This window comes from Pan paniscus, chromosome X, assembly GCF_029289425.2.
Source record: "Pan paniscus chromosome X, NHGRI_mPanPan1-v2.0_pri, whole genome shotgun sequence".
In the NCBI taxonomy this organism is placed as follows: Eukaryota; Metazoa; Chordata; class Mammalia; order Primates; family Hominidae; genus Pan; species Pan paniscus.
In genome coordinates this window covers 153,480,047-153,495,638 of record NC_073272.2, presented here as the reverse complement: position 1 = coordinate 153,495,638, position 15,592 = coordinate 153,480,047, and the positions used below count along the sequence as shown (strand labels likewise).

General features: G+C 54.0%; 2 protein-coding genes across 9 annotated transcripts in view; both read left to right on the top strand.

The window, feature by feature from the left end:
• The window catches only part of HAUS7 (HAUS augmin like complex subunit 7), a 39,378-nt gene extending 28,642 nt beyond the window's left edge, over positions 1–10,736 (top strand). Inside the window, exons 9-13 of one of the 8 annotated variants that reach the window (XR_010111321.1) lie at positions 669–783; positions 7,302–7,979; positions 8,095–8,422; positions 9,098–9,200; positions 9,745–10,736. Coding sequence is in view for 2 of the 8 variants with exons in the window: in XM_055106251.2 (XP_054962226.1) it covers positions 136–312; positions 669–783; positions 7,302–7,372 (363 nt within the window). In the remaining 6 variants the exon portion in view is untranslated. Of the gene's footprint in view, positions 1–135; positions 313–668; positions 784–7,301 lie in introns of all 8 variants that reach the window. The other 7 variants (XR_010111322.1, XR_010111320.1, XR_008622743.2 and 4 more) reach the window with 7 other exon arrangements.
• TREX2 (three prime repair exonuclease 2) lies at positions 9,779–10,736 on the top strand. Its single transcript, XM_034950683.2, has one exon. The coding sequence runs from the start codon at positions 9,779–9,781 to the stop codon at positions 10,487–10,489; it is 711 nt and encodes a 236-aa protein (XP_034806574.1). The 3' UTR covers positions 10,490–10,736.
• Positions 10,737–15,592: the final 4,856 nt, after the last annotated feature.

Sequence of the window (15,592 nt, the reverse complement as noted above, 5' to 3'; positions counted from 1 at the left end):
TCATTCTTGGGGATGACCAAGAACTGTGCCAGACAGGCAGACAAATGCCTGCCTGTCTGCCCACGAGCCTGCTCAGACAGGATGAGAGGAAGTGGGCTCGTCAATGTTTGCTTGTTTCGTTGTTCCACATGTGAGATCCCCAGAGGCCAACCTAAAAAGCCGGCTTTAGTTACGATGACTACAGTTCCCATATGCGCAACTCTGCCCTTGGCGCAAGGATTCCGTGATGTTTATTTTGGTTTTCTAAGCGAGAGGCTCCGAGCCTTCCAACCTCTGACCGGCTGGTCCTGTGAGACCCCTCGATCAGGGATGGTGAGGCCACAGCCCTCTCCTGTCCATTTTTCTTGGGACATTTATTTTCCCCCCTTGCCAATTGCTGGGGCTGGGAGGACACGCAGTGCTGGCTGGCATGTCCCTAGGCATCGAGGGTTGCCAGAGCGACATGAGAGTGTGGCATCCCCACTGGGCCAGGAAGAGGGGACTTAGGTCCAAGAACTCTGATTGGTGACTTCCCCGCTGGGAGTTCTGTCCCTCACTCTTGGCTATCTTTCGGGTGAATGCCACCTGATCAGTGTGAATGGGGGTGGGAAGCAGGAGATGCCATCGCTACGTGAGACCAGCGGCATTTAGTGCCTGCTCGCTCGCTTGCTCCCTCCCTCCCTCCCCAGCTGCTGCAAGTGGTCATGGCAGTTGCTGACACCTCTGCGAAAGCCGTGGAGACCGTGAAGAAGCAGCAAGGCGAGCAGATCTGCTGGGGTGGCAGCAGCTCCGTCATGAGTCTAGGTACGTGGCTGCCCACCTGGCCCTCTGCCCGGGGCTGCCCCACGCGTGGGCTTCCTTTTCTGTGCTCCACTAGCCCTGGAGGAGCATTTGGGGACCGGCCCCTTCTTTTGTTTTTCATTTTCTAATGCATGTTTTCCTTCACTTGAAAAAATGCTTTCAGTGGATTATCAAATGAAAACACTCATCGTAGAAAATTGAGATAACTCAGTAATAGAAAATGTGAAGCAAATGATAGCAAATGCCTGAATGGAATAGTATTTGACAATTAAAAATGTAACTTGGGCCAGGCGCAGTGGCTCATGCCTGTAATCCCAGCACTTTGGGAAGCGGAGGATGAACCACTTTGAGCATAGAGATCAGCCTGGGCAACATGGCAAAACCACGTTTCTACTAAAATACAGAAACTAGCTGGGCATGGTGGCGTGTACCTGCAGTATCAGCTACTTGGGAGGCTGAGGTGGGAGGATCACTTGAGCCCATGAGAGGGAAGTTGCAGTGAGCTGAGGTCACGCCACAGTACTCCAGCCTGGGTGACAGCCAGACCCTGTCTTAAAAAAAAAAAAAAAAAAGTTACTTAAGGAAAATGGGAAAAGGCTTATAATGAGGGCCATCTTCCCAGAGTTGATTTTTGCATATGGAGTGAGGTGGGGATCCAGTTTCCTCGTATCCTATATGGATACACATTTGTCGCAGCACCATTGACTGGAAATCACTCTTTCTCTCATTGATCTGCAATACCATCACTCTTGGTAATTATTAAGTATCCATACGTTATGTGTGGGTTTCTGGGTTCTCCTCTGTTCCATTCTATTCCTTTTTTTTTTTTTTTTTTTTTTTTTGCTATCCCTGCACTAATACCACGTTTCAGGGGGGCTAGAAAATAAACAGCAAAATAAACCCAAAGAAAGAAGGTAAAGCCAGTTTTCTACCTCTTCTAATTTATGTTTTAAATAACAGCTCTACTGAATTCAAGTTCATATAACATAAAATTTACCCTTTTAAAAGTGTACAATTTCATGGTCTTTAGGATATTCACAGAGTTGTGTAACCATCCTCTCATCACTATCTGAGTCCAGAACATTTTTATCACCCCCAGAAGAAACCCCATATGATTAGCAGCCATTCCCCATCCCTCCCTAGCCTCAACTCCTGGCAACCACTGTCATAGAGACGCTGTCTGTCTCTATGGATTTGCCTGTGCTGGACATTTCCTATAAATGGAATAACAATGTGTGGCCTTTTGTGACTGGTGTCTTTCACTGAGCATAAAGTTTTTAAGGGTTATCCATGTAGTTCATTCCTTTTCATGGTTGAATAATATTTGATTGTGTGGATATCCCACATTTTGTTGTAGTTGGTAGATGTGGGTTTCTACTTTTTGGCTATGTACATTGTAAGTCTTTTGTGTGAACGTATTTTTCTTTTTCTTTTTGAGATGGAGTCTCGCTCTGTCACCCAGGCTGGAGTGCAGTCTCAGCTCACTGCAACCTCCACCTCCTGGGTTGAAGCAATTCTGCCTCAGCCTCCCGAGTAGCTGGGGTTACAGGCACTCACCACCACGCCTGACTAATTTTTGTATTTTTAAGTACAGACGGGGTTTTGCCATGTTGGCCAGGCTGGTCTCGAACTGCTGACCTCAGGTGATCCACCTGTCTCGGCCTCCCAAAGTACTGGGATTATAGGTATGAGCCACCGCGCCCAGCCTCTTTACCTCTGTTTTTTAAAGTTATTTTTTAAGTGGTTGGCTTTAGAATTACAGTTAGCATCCTAACTGAAAACAGTCTAGTACCAAATGAATTTCAATAGTATACAGAAACTGTCTCCTATTAAAGCAAAATATATTTGTGTTAGATATTTTTGGGTACACCATTTTAATTCCCTTGTTGTTTCTTTAACACTTTTTTTAAAAGTTATTTTTAAGTGGTTGTCCTTAGAATTGCATTTAGCATCCTAACTGAAAACAGTGTATTACCAAACTAATTTCAGTTGTATACAAAAACTTTGCCCATTAGAATGAAGCTGTATTAAGTGTGTACATTGGTACACATTTTTATATTTATCGATGTTGTTACCTTTGTTGGAGTTCTTTATTTCTTCATGTGGATTTGTGTTACTGTCTAGTGTCCTTCCATGCCATCCCGGAGGCCTACCCTTAGTATTTCCTGTAGGGAAGGCTCACTAGTGATGAGCTCCCTCATTTTTTATGTGGGAATGTCTTCATTTCTCCTTCATCTTTGAAGGATAGTTTTGCTGAATATAGAATTCTTTTGTACTTTGAATGTGTCATTTCAGTGTCCTCTGGCTGCCAAAGCTTCTGATGCGAAGCCAGCTGGTATATGATGAGTCTCTTCACTTTCTTTTCAAAATTCTGTTGGTCCCTGGCTTTGGACAGTTTGATTATAATGTGTCTTCGTGTGAATCACTGTGAATTTATTCCATTGGGAGCTTTTTGAGCTTTGTAAATGTGTCGTCATTCATGTTTTTCATCAACACTCAGCCAGGTAGTTGACAGCTCTTTCTCCTTCACATCTTGCTTGCTCAGAGCCTCAAGGTCAGCCAGAGGTGAGAGATCAGGGCCTTCTCAGGTCTCTCTCTCTGGGATTTTCACAGCCCGGCACACACCCATGGTCTTCCAGATTCCCAGGACTGTGCCAGAGCTTTCCAGAGCCTTTGTGGACATCTGATTTTCCAGCCTCTCCTGAGCTTCTTGTTTAGTCTCTTGTTTGCCCCGGCTATTATGCACTGCCTCAGGCAGCAGCAGCTAAAGCATTTGCTGTAAATGTTTTCCACTGTTGCACCCCCAAGTAGTGGTTTCAGGTCCATAGCCTCTGAGTCCTAGTTTTGGAGACTGTCTTTGGATGAACCCTCCAGCCAGCTGTCTCCTCGGAGAGCCAGGCTTCTCACTGCTCTTGGCCTCGGCACATAACTACCCCATGGATACCAGGCACTGAGGAGCCTCTTCTTGCCAATTGAACTGCAGCAGAACCCTCCACTTTAAAATGTATTATAGCGTTTATCCTAATCACCACTGTCACTATGACTCTCTTCCCAGTTTTTATAATTGCTGTTAGTAAACTGCTTATAATCTATGCCATCATTCTTATAATGATCATTGGTATTCGCAACAGTGTGCCATCTCACCTGTGACTGTGGCACCATAGGACTGGTGGCAGGTCTTGCCTTTCAGAAAGGCCCCTTATCGCTTCTTGGCTAAGATCAAGTGTAGTATCTGTTCTTACCAGAAAGGCACCCTTTACATCCAGGCCGTGTGAACTGGGCAGTGCGTTGTGTACAGGGAAGTGTCTCTTCACCCTTGAGCCCCGGCCACTTTGGGGGTCTGGAGAGACGCCAGGGGAGCAGGCCTACGGCGGGCATCGGCCTCTCTAGGGGCTCTCAACTCAGCTCCCCTCAGTTCAGCATCCTGATGTGGCTTGAGATGAATTCTTAGTATCTGGACACACCAGAGAAAGGGTCAGCATCAAATCCACGCCAAAGGCCACTCGGGACAGTTCTTTATTTGTCCCGTTTCCCATCTGACCCCTTGAGGGCCGTGGTCTCGATGGCCCTCCTCCCGCTGTGGAAGGCCTGTGTTTCTGTGCTGTTTCACCTCCCAGCGATCTGCATGCCCGCAGCCAGGCTCTGTTGGAGGTGCGGCACCACCTATGAAGTGAGGAGCAGCCAGTGTGCCTTCTGGGCTCTTGCTGGGGGCATGGCCTCATGTGAGTTGGGAGGGCCTTGGCACTGTGGATCAGCACCACACACCAGGAGTCGCCCCCCAGGCTTCCTGAAACCTCACTGCCATGAAAACATCAATGTATTTAGAAACCGAAGCAATGCTGTCAGTGCAAGAATGGGACAGGAGAGTTGAGGGTACCAACAGTGGAGAGATGCCACCAACCCCGGAAGTGGTGACGGGCTCAGCGGGCGGGGAAGGTGGCAGCCTAGAGGACAGCCCAAGGGGCAGCGGGGTGCCAGGGACAGGGCAGTGGTGAACAGATGGAAGCAGAGGGCACAGGTGAAGCAGGTCTGGAGAGGCCCACCTCCCCGGCGAGACCCTAGCCTGTTCTTCTGTGAAGAAAGTGATGGAAATGAATAAGCAAACCAGCTCCCAAGCCAGTGGCCCGGCTCACACAGAGCCTGAGCGGCTCCCAGCTCGTCTCTTGATGTGGCTGATGTGGCTGATGTGGCTGGCGGCAGCCCGGGTGAAACCTACCTTTCAGCAGCCTCTGAGGGTCCATGGGGCAAGAGCTGATCCCTGCCTCGCCTCCATGGAACTCCTCCAAACTGTCCTCCAGAGAGAGACCCCACAGGCAACGGCTCCACCACAGCAGACCAGGGGGAGTGGCAGCTACCCAGATCCTCTCCCCAGCCCCCGTGGCTCGAAAAGCAGCCCCATGCAGGAGAGAAGGAAGCCCTGGATGAGCAGGAAATCTGACCTGAAGGACTTTCCGACACCACTGAATACACTCAGTGCGACATCCAGACGTGCTTGGACAGCTGTGAAAACCCAGCCACAAAGAGACTAGAAACGAAGTGAGGCTGGGATCTCTAAGAAGAGAGAAAAGAGACAGAAAAACCAGCACAAAGATCAGCATCACACAGGCCCCAGCCAGGCACAGGGTCTCCAGGGCAGGGGGCAGGGGAGATGAAGGGCAGGGCTCCGGAGGAAGTGGGCACACAGTACAAGCCAGGTGAGTGCAGGCACCGAGCACAGGGTAGATGGAACCCACCTCCTGCCATCTGGAGTACAGGGGCCAAGGGCTGGGGCCAAAGCTTCAAGAGAGACAGCCTGTGGCCTCAGAGGAGCAGCCAGGATGCCTTACAAGCACTGAGGGCCCTGCACACCCAGCCTTGGGCTCTGGACCCTGCCAAGCCCTGCACCAAGAGTGAGGGCAGAGCAGGAAGGCCGGGATGGAGGTCTAGACGATTTGATAAGGGCAGATGCCACACGAGGGACACAGTCCGGAGCCTAGGAAAACAGTCTAGAGCAGTGCGCATTGCGGCAGGAAGCCCCTCTGCTGGGATGCCACTGGAAGCTGATGGCGAGTGGAGAGGGTCCTGGGGTGCAATTCCAGGCGGGCTGAGCACATTCCCCAGCTCGGTGTCACCCCGAGGCACACCCCGGGATTCCTGAGCTTCAGAGTCACCCTCGGGATGAGCAGAGGATGACAGATTCAGGGTTCACAGCACTTAATGTCAATGCTAATGACTTCAACATGTAAAAGGCAAAGTGTAGCTGACAGTGGGGCCACGGATGGGGAGCGGACAGGCAGGGCAGGTGAGGGGCTGTGTCCTCCTCTGTCTGCTGGGGGAGGGGGATGATGGCCATGGTCTAGGGTTGGCAACTGAGAGGCAGATGTGGTCATGGCAGATAAGGTCAGCGCAGCCACCACGGTCGCCACTGGGCCGGGCAGCCAAGGCTTAGGGCTGTCTGTGTGATTGGGTTTATTGTGTGTGCAGTGTTCTCCATCTGGTTAATACTGAACGTGCCACTGAAGTCAGGACAGCCCCTGCCTCCTCACTGTGTGCCATGTGCTGCCCCTGGGGCTTGGGGGGCAGGGGGCAGGTGGGCGGGGGCACAGCCGGGTCAGCAGACCCTGGCCTGGGTCTCGGAACTGTGCTGCGGTCGGTGTGACCCAGCCCAGGGCTCCCAAGCTGCTGGCCTGGTCCCCACAGAGCCTGAGCAGCTCCCAGCTCGGCAGTGCCTGTCCCTTCCCTGCCATCCTGGTGGTGCCTGGGGCTCAAGGAGGATCAGCTGAGGACATGTGCCTTGAGTGGTGGGCAGGAGGCACCTCGCCTCTTGCGCCAGGCTCGCTTTCCTGTTGGTTTCTTTTCTATTTATTTATTTGTTTATTTTATTTATTTATTTTATATATATATATTTTTATTATACTTTAAGTTCTAGGGTACATGTGCACAATGTGCAGGTTAGTTACATATGTATACATGTGCCATGTTGGTGTGCTGCACCCATTAACTCGTCATTTACATTAGGTATATCTCCTAATGCTATCCCTCCCCCCTCCCCCCACCCCACAACAGGCCCCGGTGTGTGATGTTCCCCTTCCTGTGTCCAGGTGTTCTCATTGTTCAATTCCCACCTATGAGTGAGAACATGCGGTGTTTGGTTTTCTGTCCTTGCGATAGTTTGCTGAGAATGATGGTTTCCAGCTTCATCCATGTCCCTGCAAAGACATGAACTCATCCTTTTTTATGGCTGCATAGCATTCCATGGTGTCTATGTGCCACATTGTCTTAATCCAGTCTATCATTGATGGACATTTGGGTTGGTTCCAAGTCTTTGCTATTGTGAATAGTGCTGCAATAAACATACGTGTGCATGTGTCTTTATAGCAGCATGATTTATAGTCCTTTGGGTATATACCCAGTAATGGGATGGCTGGGTCAAATGGTATTTCTAGTTCTAGATCCCTGAGGAATCGCCACACCGACTTCCACAATGGTGGAACTAGTTTACACTCCCACCATCCTTTTGGTTTCTTTTCTTTCCTCTGCAGCTACCAAGATGAATGAACTAATGGAGAAACAGAAAGTCTTCAGTGATGGCCTACGCCAAAGCACAGGATAGGGGCGGGCAGGAAGCCCTCTCCCAAGATCGAGTTGGCTGAGGATGGATGATTGTGGCAGCAGAAGCCGTTGCAGCCCCACGTTGTGCTCTAGGCAGGGACCTTTGGCCCGTTTGGGGAGGGAGAGACAGACGGGCGGTTTGACTTGGACACAAAGAAAGCCTTGGTTTCTAAGCAGTCGCCTCCAGCCTGCTTTCTGCTTCCTCAGCTCTATGTCTCTCTCCTTCCCCTTGTCCTGAGCTGCTCAGGTGGCCCAGGTGTGGGCAGGCTGGCGGCAGCCCTCCTGTCATCTTGGCGGGCCTGGGCTGCGTCCTCTTCCTGTGGCTCCACTCCTCCCTGCTGCTGCCAGCCACTTGAAAGCAGAGACCCCACTGTCGCCTCCCCCGGCTGGCCTTAGGGTCCTGTGCGAGACGCACCCCTCAGCCGCCCTCCTCGAGTGCCCCTGGATCCCACGCGGGGTACTAGTTTCCTGCTCCTCCCTGGCTGGGCGCTCAGCTCTGGGCTGGGGAATTCAGCCTGACTGGTTGTCCAGGAAGATGCTGTCTGGGCTTCCCAGGGTGACCCAGTATCTCCCTGAGCAGTGTGCCTGTCACAGCTGCCTCCCTCCCTGTGAGTACCGGAACAGGCGTGACTGGTGGGGCCTCTGCCTCCTTGGGGCCATTGTACCTGCTGCTGCCCGCCCCACCCTGCTCCCTCCTGGCACCATCTCCTTTGCTTCCCCAAGGTCCCTGTGGGCACACAAGGCAAGGAGGCCAGGAGGAGCCAGGTGCCAGACCCCCTCCATCCCAGTCGCCTGAGGCATCCCCCAGCCACCACTGTGAGGTGGGAGGCCGGGCAGGCCTGTGGTCACCATGGTACAGGTGCACCACCTGATTTATAGGCCAAGGGACTCCTCTTGGTCACCTCTCTGTGCCCCCAGCATGGGGCTGGCCTTGCAGTGCACCCACCATCAAGGGCTGTTGTCTCTTGCTCCAGAATGAGGTCTTCAGGGCGCCACTGCTCGCAGGACCGGGAAGGACCTGGTGCCCTTTGCCTGGAGCGGGATAGACAGGGTAGGTCCCTGAGCCTGGGGTCCGAGGGGCTGGGCTTCACTCCTCCTGTAGTCCCGGCGCTCGTGGCCCACCCCCTAACGTTGCTTATCTGTGGTGGAGGAAGCATTAGCTCAGCTGCGGCCTGCACAGCTCCCGGGCCAGGCCCACCTCCCTTCCTTCCCCAGCAGCCACTGTTAGGTGCACGGTAGACATGATGAAGCGACGTCCTTAGAGCAGATAGCATCTCCCGAGGCTGCCCCATCCTTAGGTTTTGGGGGAGCACCCCTTCCCCTTTGGAGGCTGAGCACGGCATGTGTGGGCACCTTGGTCACACTCCAGAGCTCGCTTCATCCCCACGAGCGGCACCTGATCTCCAGTGACGGGGAGACTGAGGCCTGGCAAAGAGGACCTGTTGCCTTTGTGTAACTGGCCCCAGTACGGGGGAGGCATTGGCCCCAGCATGGGGGAGGCATTGACCCCAGGCCTGCCAGGCCTGGCAGCCACAGCCTGGCTAGGTGGAGGTTACTGCCTTCCGCACCACTCTGGCTTCCTCCCCGTGCCTGTGAAGAGCTCGGGGCCTGCTTCCTAATTTGTAAACACGGGGCGTGTGTCTCAGTGGCTGTGAGCTAGCGAGGGGGCGGCGAGCGAGCCGGCTGCGCAGGTCCTGAGGCCCCAGGCCTCATTGTTGGCCAACAGGCAGCTGGGGGCGGGCTGCGGCCGCTGATTAAAGGCCGCCTAGAGCAGCCTGTGTGGCGACAGGTGCCCAGAAGCCCAGGAAGCCGGTCAGTGCCCGCCCCAGGTAAGCTGGTGCGGTGGGGTTGGCAAGGACAGTCTCCCCGGGAGCCTGGGGGCAAGCAGGCAGAGGCCAGCTCGGGACCAGCACCTGTGTGCCAGGGACAAGGGTGGGGAGGTCGAGCCCAGCGGGAGCTGGGTGCACTGCATGGGCTCTTTCGGGTGGCTGCTTGCCTGCTTCCCGGCAGCTGGTTCCAGGGCTGGAGACCCAGTGTGCTATGCCCCAGGTTCCCAGCCAAGGCATTCCGGTGAAGGGGCTGGACCCTGCCAAGGTGCGGTCCCTGAGCTGCCTCTGCCTCTCCCAATCCCTGCTGGGGACTGTGGCTGGAGGCAGGCAGTAGAGCGCTCTGAGGCCTGCCTTTTCTGTTCAGTAGGTGACAGGAGTGGGGCTGATGCTCCCAGAGCCAAAGGTCACAGGTGCTGTGGTCGGGGGTGGCAGGAAGTGAGCCCCAGAAGGGTCAGAGCTTTGGCTAGGGGGAGGATGGTACACAGCAGGGCCCGGGCGAACCCCTCTCTCCAGTCCTCAGGGTTTGTGCCTCTCGCTCTGGCAGTTTGAGGACTTGCTATCCCCGTGGGAACATCACCATGTCCGAGGCACCCCGGGCCGAGACCTTTGTCTTCCTGGACCTGGAAGCCACTGGGCTCCCCAGTGTGGAGCCCGAGATTGCCGAGCTGTCCCTCTTTGCTGTCCACCGCTCCTCCCTGGAGAACCCGGAGCACGACGAGTCTGGTGCCCTAGTATTGCCCCGGGTCCTGGACAAGCTCACGCTGTGCATGTGCCCGGAGCGCCCCTTCACTGCCAAGGCCAGCGAGATCACCGGCCTGAGCAGCGAGGGCCTGGTGCGATGCCGGAAGGCTGGCTTTGATGGCGCCGTGGTGCGGACGCTGCAAGCCTTCCTGAGCCGCCAGGCAGGGCCCATCTGCCTTGTGGCCCACAATGGCTTTGATTATGATTTCCCCCTGCTGTGTGCCGAGCTGCGGCGCCTGGGTGCCCGCCTGCCCCGGGACACTGTCTGCCTGGACACGCTGCCGGCCCTGCGGGGCCTGGACCGCGCCCACAGCCACGGCACCCGGGCCCGGGGCCGCCAGGGTTACAGCCTTGGCAGCCTCTTCCACCGCTACTTCCGGGCAGAGCCAAGCGCGGCCCACTCAGCTGAGGGCGACGTGCACACCCTGCTCCTGATCTTCCTGCACCGCGCCGCAGAGCTGCTCGCCTGGGCCGATGAGCAGGCCCGCGGGTGGGCCCACATCGAGCCCATGTACTTGCCGCCTGATGACCCCAGCCTGGAGGCCTGAGCACCAGGGCCACCTCCTGTGCCATGGACAGTGCCAGCCTCCACCGTTCAGCTGGCCTCTACCACCCCCGGCTCCTCCTATCTGGGCAGCCTCAGGTCCGTGCACCTGCCAGGCCTTCCCTGGCTGCCTGACCAGCCATACAGCCTTGGATTCCTCTCCAGGCCCTGCTTCCAGGGCCATGCTCTCCCGGCTAGCCTGCGTGCCCAGCAGAGTTTGCTGTTTCCTAATAAACATTGCCAACTACTCACCCTCCGACTCGCTGGCCAGATACTAGGGGCTGGACTCCCTTGACCCCCTGCTGAGCAGGGCCAGGCGGTGAGCCATGCCAGGGGACAGCACAAGACCTCCAGGGCCGCCCCCCTATGGCCTCTCCTCACGGTGAGGACCGTGGGTGGCTGGGTAGGGAGACGTCAAGCTCTTGGGTTGGTCTGAGGGCTGATGGGTTGTGGCTGTGGGCTGAGTGCCGCCCATCTGCATTGTCGCCCCAGAGGCCCAAAGAAGCCATGAGTAGGGCCTTAAGCCCACAGAGCCGGCCGCCTGCCTGGGCACAAAGCTCAGCTGCAGCGCTTGCCCGCCATGGGACCTGGAGTCTCTGTCCCTGCTCTGTGAAGTGGTAACAGGGTGAAATGTTAAGAAACGGGGTGCTGGGGAAAAGGGAGGTGCCCCCACATGTGGGCATGCACATGTACATGTACATGCTAAGGGCCCTGACGGTGCGCGGAGCAGAGGTGGGGTGGTTGGTGCTGTGAGGGTGACCCTGGAAGGGAGCCTATCCTGCAGCCCATGTCCCCGTAGGGCCAGGAGGCCGCTCGGTGGGAGGGCAGCTTCTGGCCACCGCACTGTGCTTTGGGTTCCCTGCTAACCTGCCTCAGGGGCCCCACCCTGAGGCACTCCCAGTCTTGGGAGGCCTCATGGGTGGGGAGAGACCTGTCACCAATGCTGGGTCAGGTAAGAAGGGATGGGGTGGCCACTCCTGAGAGTGACTCACACGAGCAAAGCCTGAGCCTCCAGCCAGCTGGACAAGCTGGGAAGCCCTAAGTAGGTCAGAATGACTGGAGCCACTGCAGCGTGCACGGTGGTAGGACGGTGAGGCCAGAGCACAGGCAGTGACCACCTCAGACTTTCCTTGTGGCCCGGGCCAGGCCTGACCCTGACGGCAGCGGGGAGCCGCGGAGGGTCATGAGCAGGTGAGGGGAAAAGTCTGGTGTAGGCTTCTGCCATATGCTGCTTGGGCTGCGTGCCGAGCTGTTCTCGAGTTGCTGTGAAGAAATACTTGAGGCTGGGTCATTTACAAAGACAGCGGGTTTATTTTGGCTCAGCAGTGCTGGCATCTGTTAACTGGTGGGGCCTCAGGAAGCTTCCACTTATGGCAGAAGGCAAAGGGGGAGCAAGAGAGAGGCGGGGAGGTGAACTCACAGCGAGAATTCAACTCCTTGCGGAGGTGAGGACGGCACCAAGCCATTCATGAGGGATCCAACCCCATGACCCAAACGCCTCCCACCAAGGCCCCACCTCCAACATTGGGGGTTACATCTCAAACTGAGATTTGGAGGGGACGAACGTCCAAACCACATCAGGCTGCTGCATGGAGAATGGGCTGGAGAGGATAGCGACGGCAAGGCGGGCAGAAGCAGAGCATGGAGGGCTTTGGTGGAGGGAGGGAGAGCTATGGGCCTGGCCAAGGACAGTGGCAGCAGGGGAGGGGAGGGGGCACGGTCTGGGGAAGCCCCACAGGACCTAGTTTGGGAATGTGGTTAGTAACCAGAAGATCTTGTCACAGCCAAGCTTCCCGAGGAGAGCATCACCTGGGAGAGTGTCACAAGCCCTGGGCTGGCCCTACAGAAGCTGGAGTAAGGGACACTGAGCCCCCAGATCCCCTGGTGCCCAGACAGGGCCTGCTTCTGTTTATCTTACTGGCCAGGCTCCAGCTGGGCAGCCGAATCCAGCAGGTGTTACCCTTAAAACCCTGGCCTTGGTTGGGCACGGTGGCTTACGCCTATAATCCCAGCACTTTGGGAGGCCGAGGCAGGCGGATTGCTGGAGCCCAGGAGTTTGAGACTGACCTGGGCAACATAGCAAGACCCTATCTCTACAAAAATTAAAAAGAAAAATTAGGAGTGGAGGCACACATCTGTAGTCCCAGCTACTCAGGAGGCTGAGGGCCAGAGGATCACTTGAGCCTGGGAAAGTGAGGCTGCAGTGAGCCATGATGGCACCACTGTACTCCAGCCTGGGCGACAGTGAGACCCGCCTTCCAAATCCAAAAACAAGAAAAAAAACCTGGTCTTGCCACTGACCTGCTGGGTAGGTGACACCAAGTGGGGCCCTTCTCATTGGGCATGCTAGAAGGGTCTCAACCCCAGGATGGGACAGACAGGCAGGTGACAGTCTGATTTTCGCTGCTGCCGCCTCTGTGGAGGGGTCTCTGGTTTTGGGCCCTCTCACCTGTCTTGGGCTGAGGTGCCTCTCTCTCATCACTCTGGGCTCCCCTGGCCTCACGGTGGCCTGGCCTCGGGCGCCCTCCCCGAGTCCATGTTGAGACTGGCCAGGCCAGGTGTCTTGCGTACCATGCTGCACAGACAGGCTGTGACCTGCCTCTCTGCTGCCTCAAAGCAGCAATGTGCTTATAAATGGTTAACAACCAGCTTTCCAGGAAAGGAAATGTACACGTATGTATGTAGGCATGGATCTCTCTCCCTTCCTCCCCTGTCTCTTTCTCTATATACACACAGGCTATACACACAGGCACATGCATACATATACATGAACACACAATTTACAAATAATAAAATCCACAATATATATAAAATATGCAACAAAATACACAATATACTCTTCGCCGTAAATTCCACATGGCCAACGAATACTCACAAAATACCTTCATTGACTTTTACTGAGTTCTTGTTATCTGTACCCTGTACTTGAGTGCGATGGATGGACAGCTGTGCTTCCCACATACATGTTGGCTGATGTTTTCATTTATTTTAATGAGTAAGATAAACATGAAGCAGCAAAGATGAGCAACTTCTGTGCTTAATTGGATGATAGTTTTCAAATACCGAAAATGTTTATTTTTATTTATTTTTTTGCTATTTATAATGTAATGGCCGCAGACCCAGCATTCTTCAGTTTAATCTGCAATATTAGCATTTTCTTCACCTCTTTCTAAAGTCTAGGCAATCAACAAAGCAGTAATACATCAAGCCCTGGCATGCCGTGGCATGCCGAGCTCTGCGGTATAATACTTCCACTTGGCCAGTCTTAAGCTACCAACAGGAAGTCACTGAAGGTGACCTTGGGAAGAGATTCCAGGATTTCCACCACACACATCTGACAGGTGTCAACACACAGCAACAGTAAAGCATGCTCGAATAATGAAGACGTGAGTTTTGAGTATCTCCTTTATTTTTCATATAATTTGTCAGTTTATATAATTTAACTTTTAATAATGATAGTGTTTGTTTAGCTCTCAAAATTCCTGGATGTTTAACATCTATTAGAATGGGTAAAACAAAAACCACTGACCACACCAAGTGTTGGTTTACCAGGGAGGAGATGTGGAGCACCGGGGGTGCCCGTGCCTTTCTGGTGGGAAGGGAAAATGGGGCAGCCACTTGGGAAAACACTTTGGCAGTGTCCGAAAATGTTAAACATGCACCTACCACATGAGCCAACAATTCCCCTCCTAGATACTTACCCAAGACAAAGGGATTGATGTAACCATACAAACACTCATACTCCAACGTTCACAGCAGCTTTTTCATAATAGCCCCAAACAGGAAACAGCCCAAATGTTCATCATCAGGTGAGTGGTTGGACACGCCGCAGCACGTCCACACCACGGAATACTACTCAGCAGGAAGAAGTGAGCTCCCAGTGTGCAAGCTCATTTGCATGGGACTCAAGGTGATGCTGCGGAGCCAACAGCGAACTGACTCCACTGCTCCAGCTCGCCCCTGGCCAGCTGCCTGCCCCCCATCAAGCTGCATCACTGACTGATGAGGCCCGTCAGGCCACCAGGGGTGTCTGCCAGTGGGGAGACAGCGGTGATCACGGGAGTGTACCTGGGGAACATGTGACATAAGCCTATTGAAAATGGAATTCACTTTGGAGAGGGATGAATACTAAAATCAAAGGCCATAACATTTCCAGTTTGTCTTTGTGCAGAAGACAATGTGGGGAGCACGCTGAAAGCCGCAGCAGAAGGTTGGGGAGTGCCACGGGACCACAGTGGGACGTCTGCATTTCTTGTAAATGATATCTGCCCCCTGCCTGTTGCAAAGAAGTTAAGCAGCATTGATGAGTGTCAGCTGTGGAGGTTTCATGTAGGGGACCTCCAGGAACAGTACCAGCATTGTGGGGACACTGCTTCCTATAGCTCAGCTTGTGAACACACACCTCCCACTCACAGATGTGTACAGTCACACACTTGCACGCACACAGACACACTTGTGCACACACCCTCACATATACTCAAGCACTCACACACAAGCACTCACACACCCGAGCACACCCCCACACTTGCACACACACATGCACACACCTGCACACATATTTGCACACAGTACACCCACACACACTCGCACACACTAGCACTCACACACCTGTACACAGTTGCACACACAACCACACACATGCACAAACACTTGCACATACACTCACTCTCGCACACACTTGTACACACTGTGTCAATCCATTCTAGACTTGTATTTGCCATTTAATGTCTCTTGAGCATCAACCTCTTCTAAGGGATTCAGCTGGGACAAGAACCTGGGGAGTATTACTTGCATTTTGTCTTAGTCCCTATGGGCTGCTATAACAAAAATACTTTAGACTGGGTGGCTTATAAACAGCAAACAGTTATTGCTCACAGTTCTCTAGTCTGGGAAGGCCACGATCAAGGCACCAGCAGGTTCAGAGTCTGGCAAGGGCTGGTTCCTCGAATTGTGGAAAGGACTAGCTGGCTCACAGGGTCTCCTGTAAGGGCACTAATCTCATTCATGGTGGTGCAGCCCTCGTGACCTACTCACCTTCTAAATGCCCCACCTCCTACTACTGTCACCTTGGTGATTCAGTTTTAACATGAATTTTGGGGGTACACAT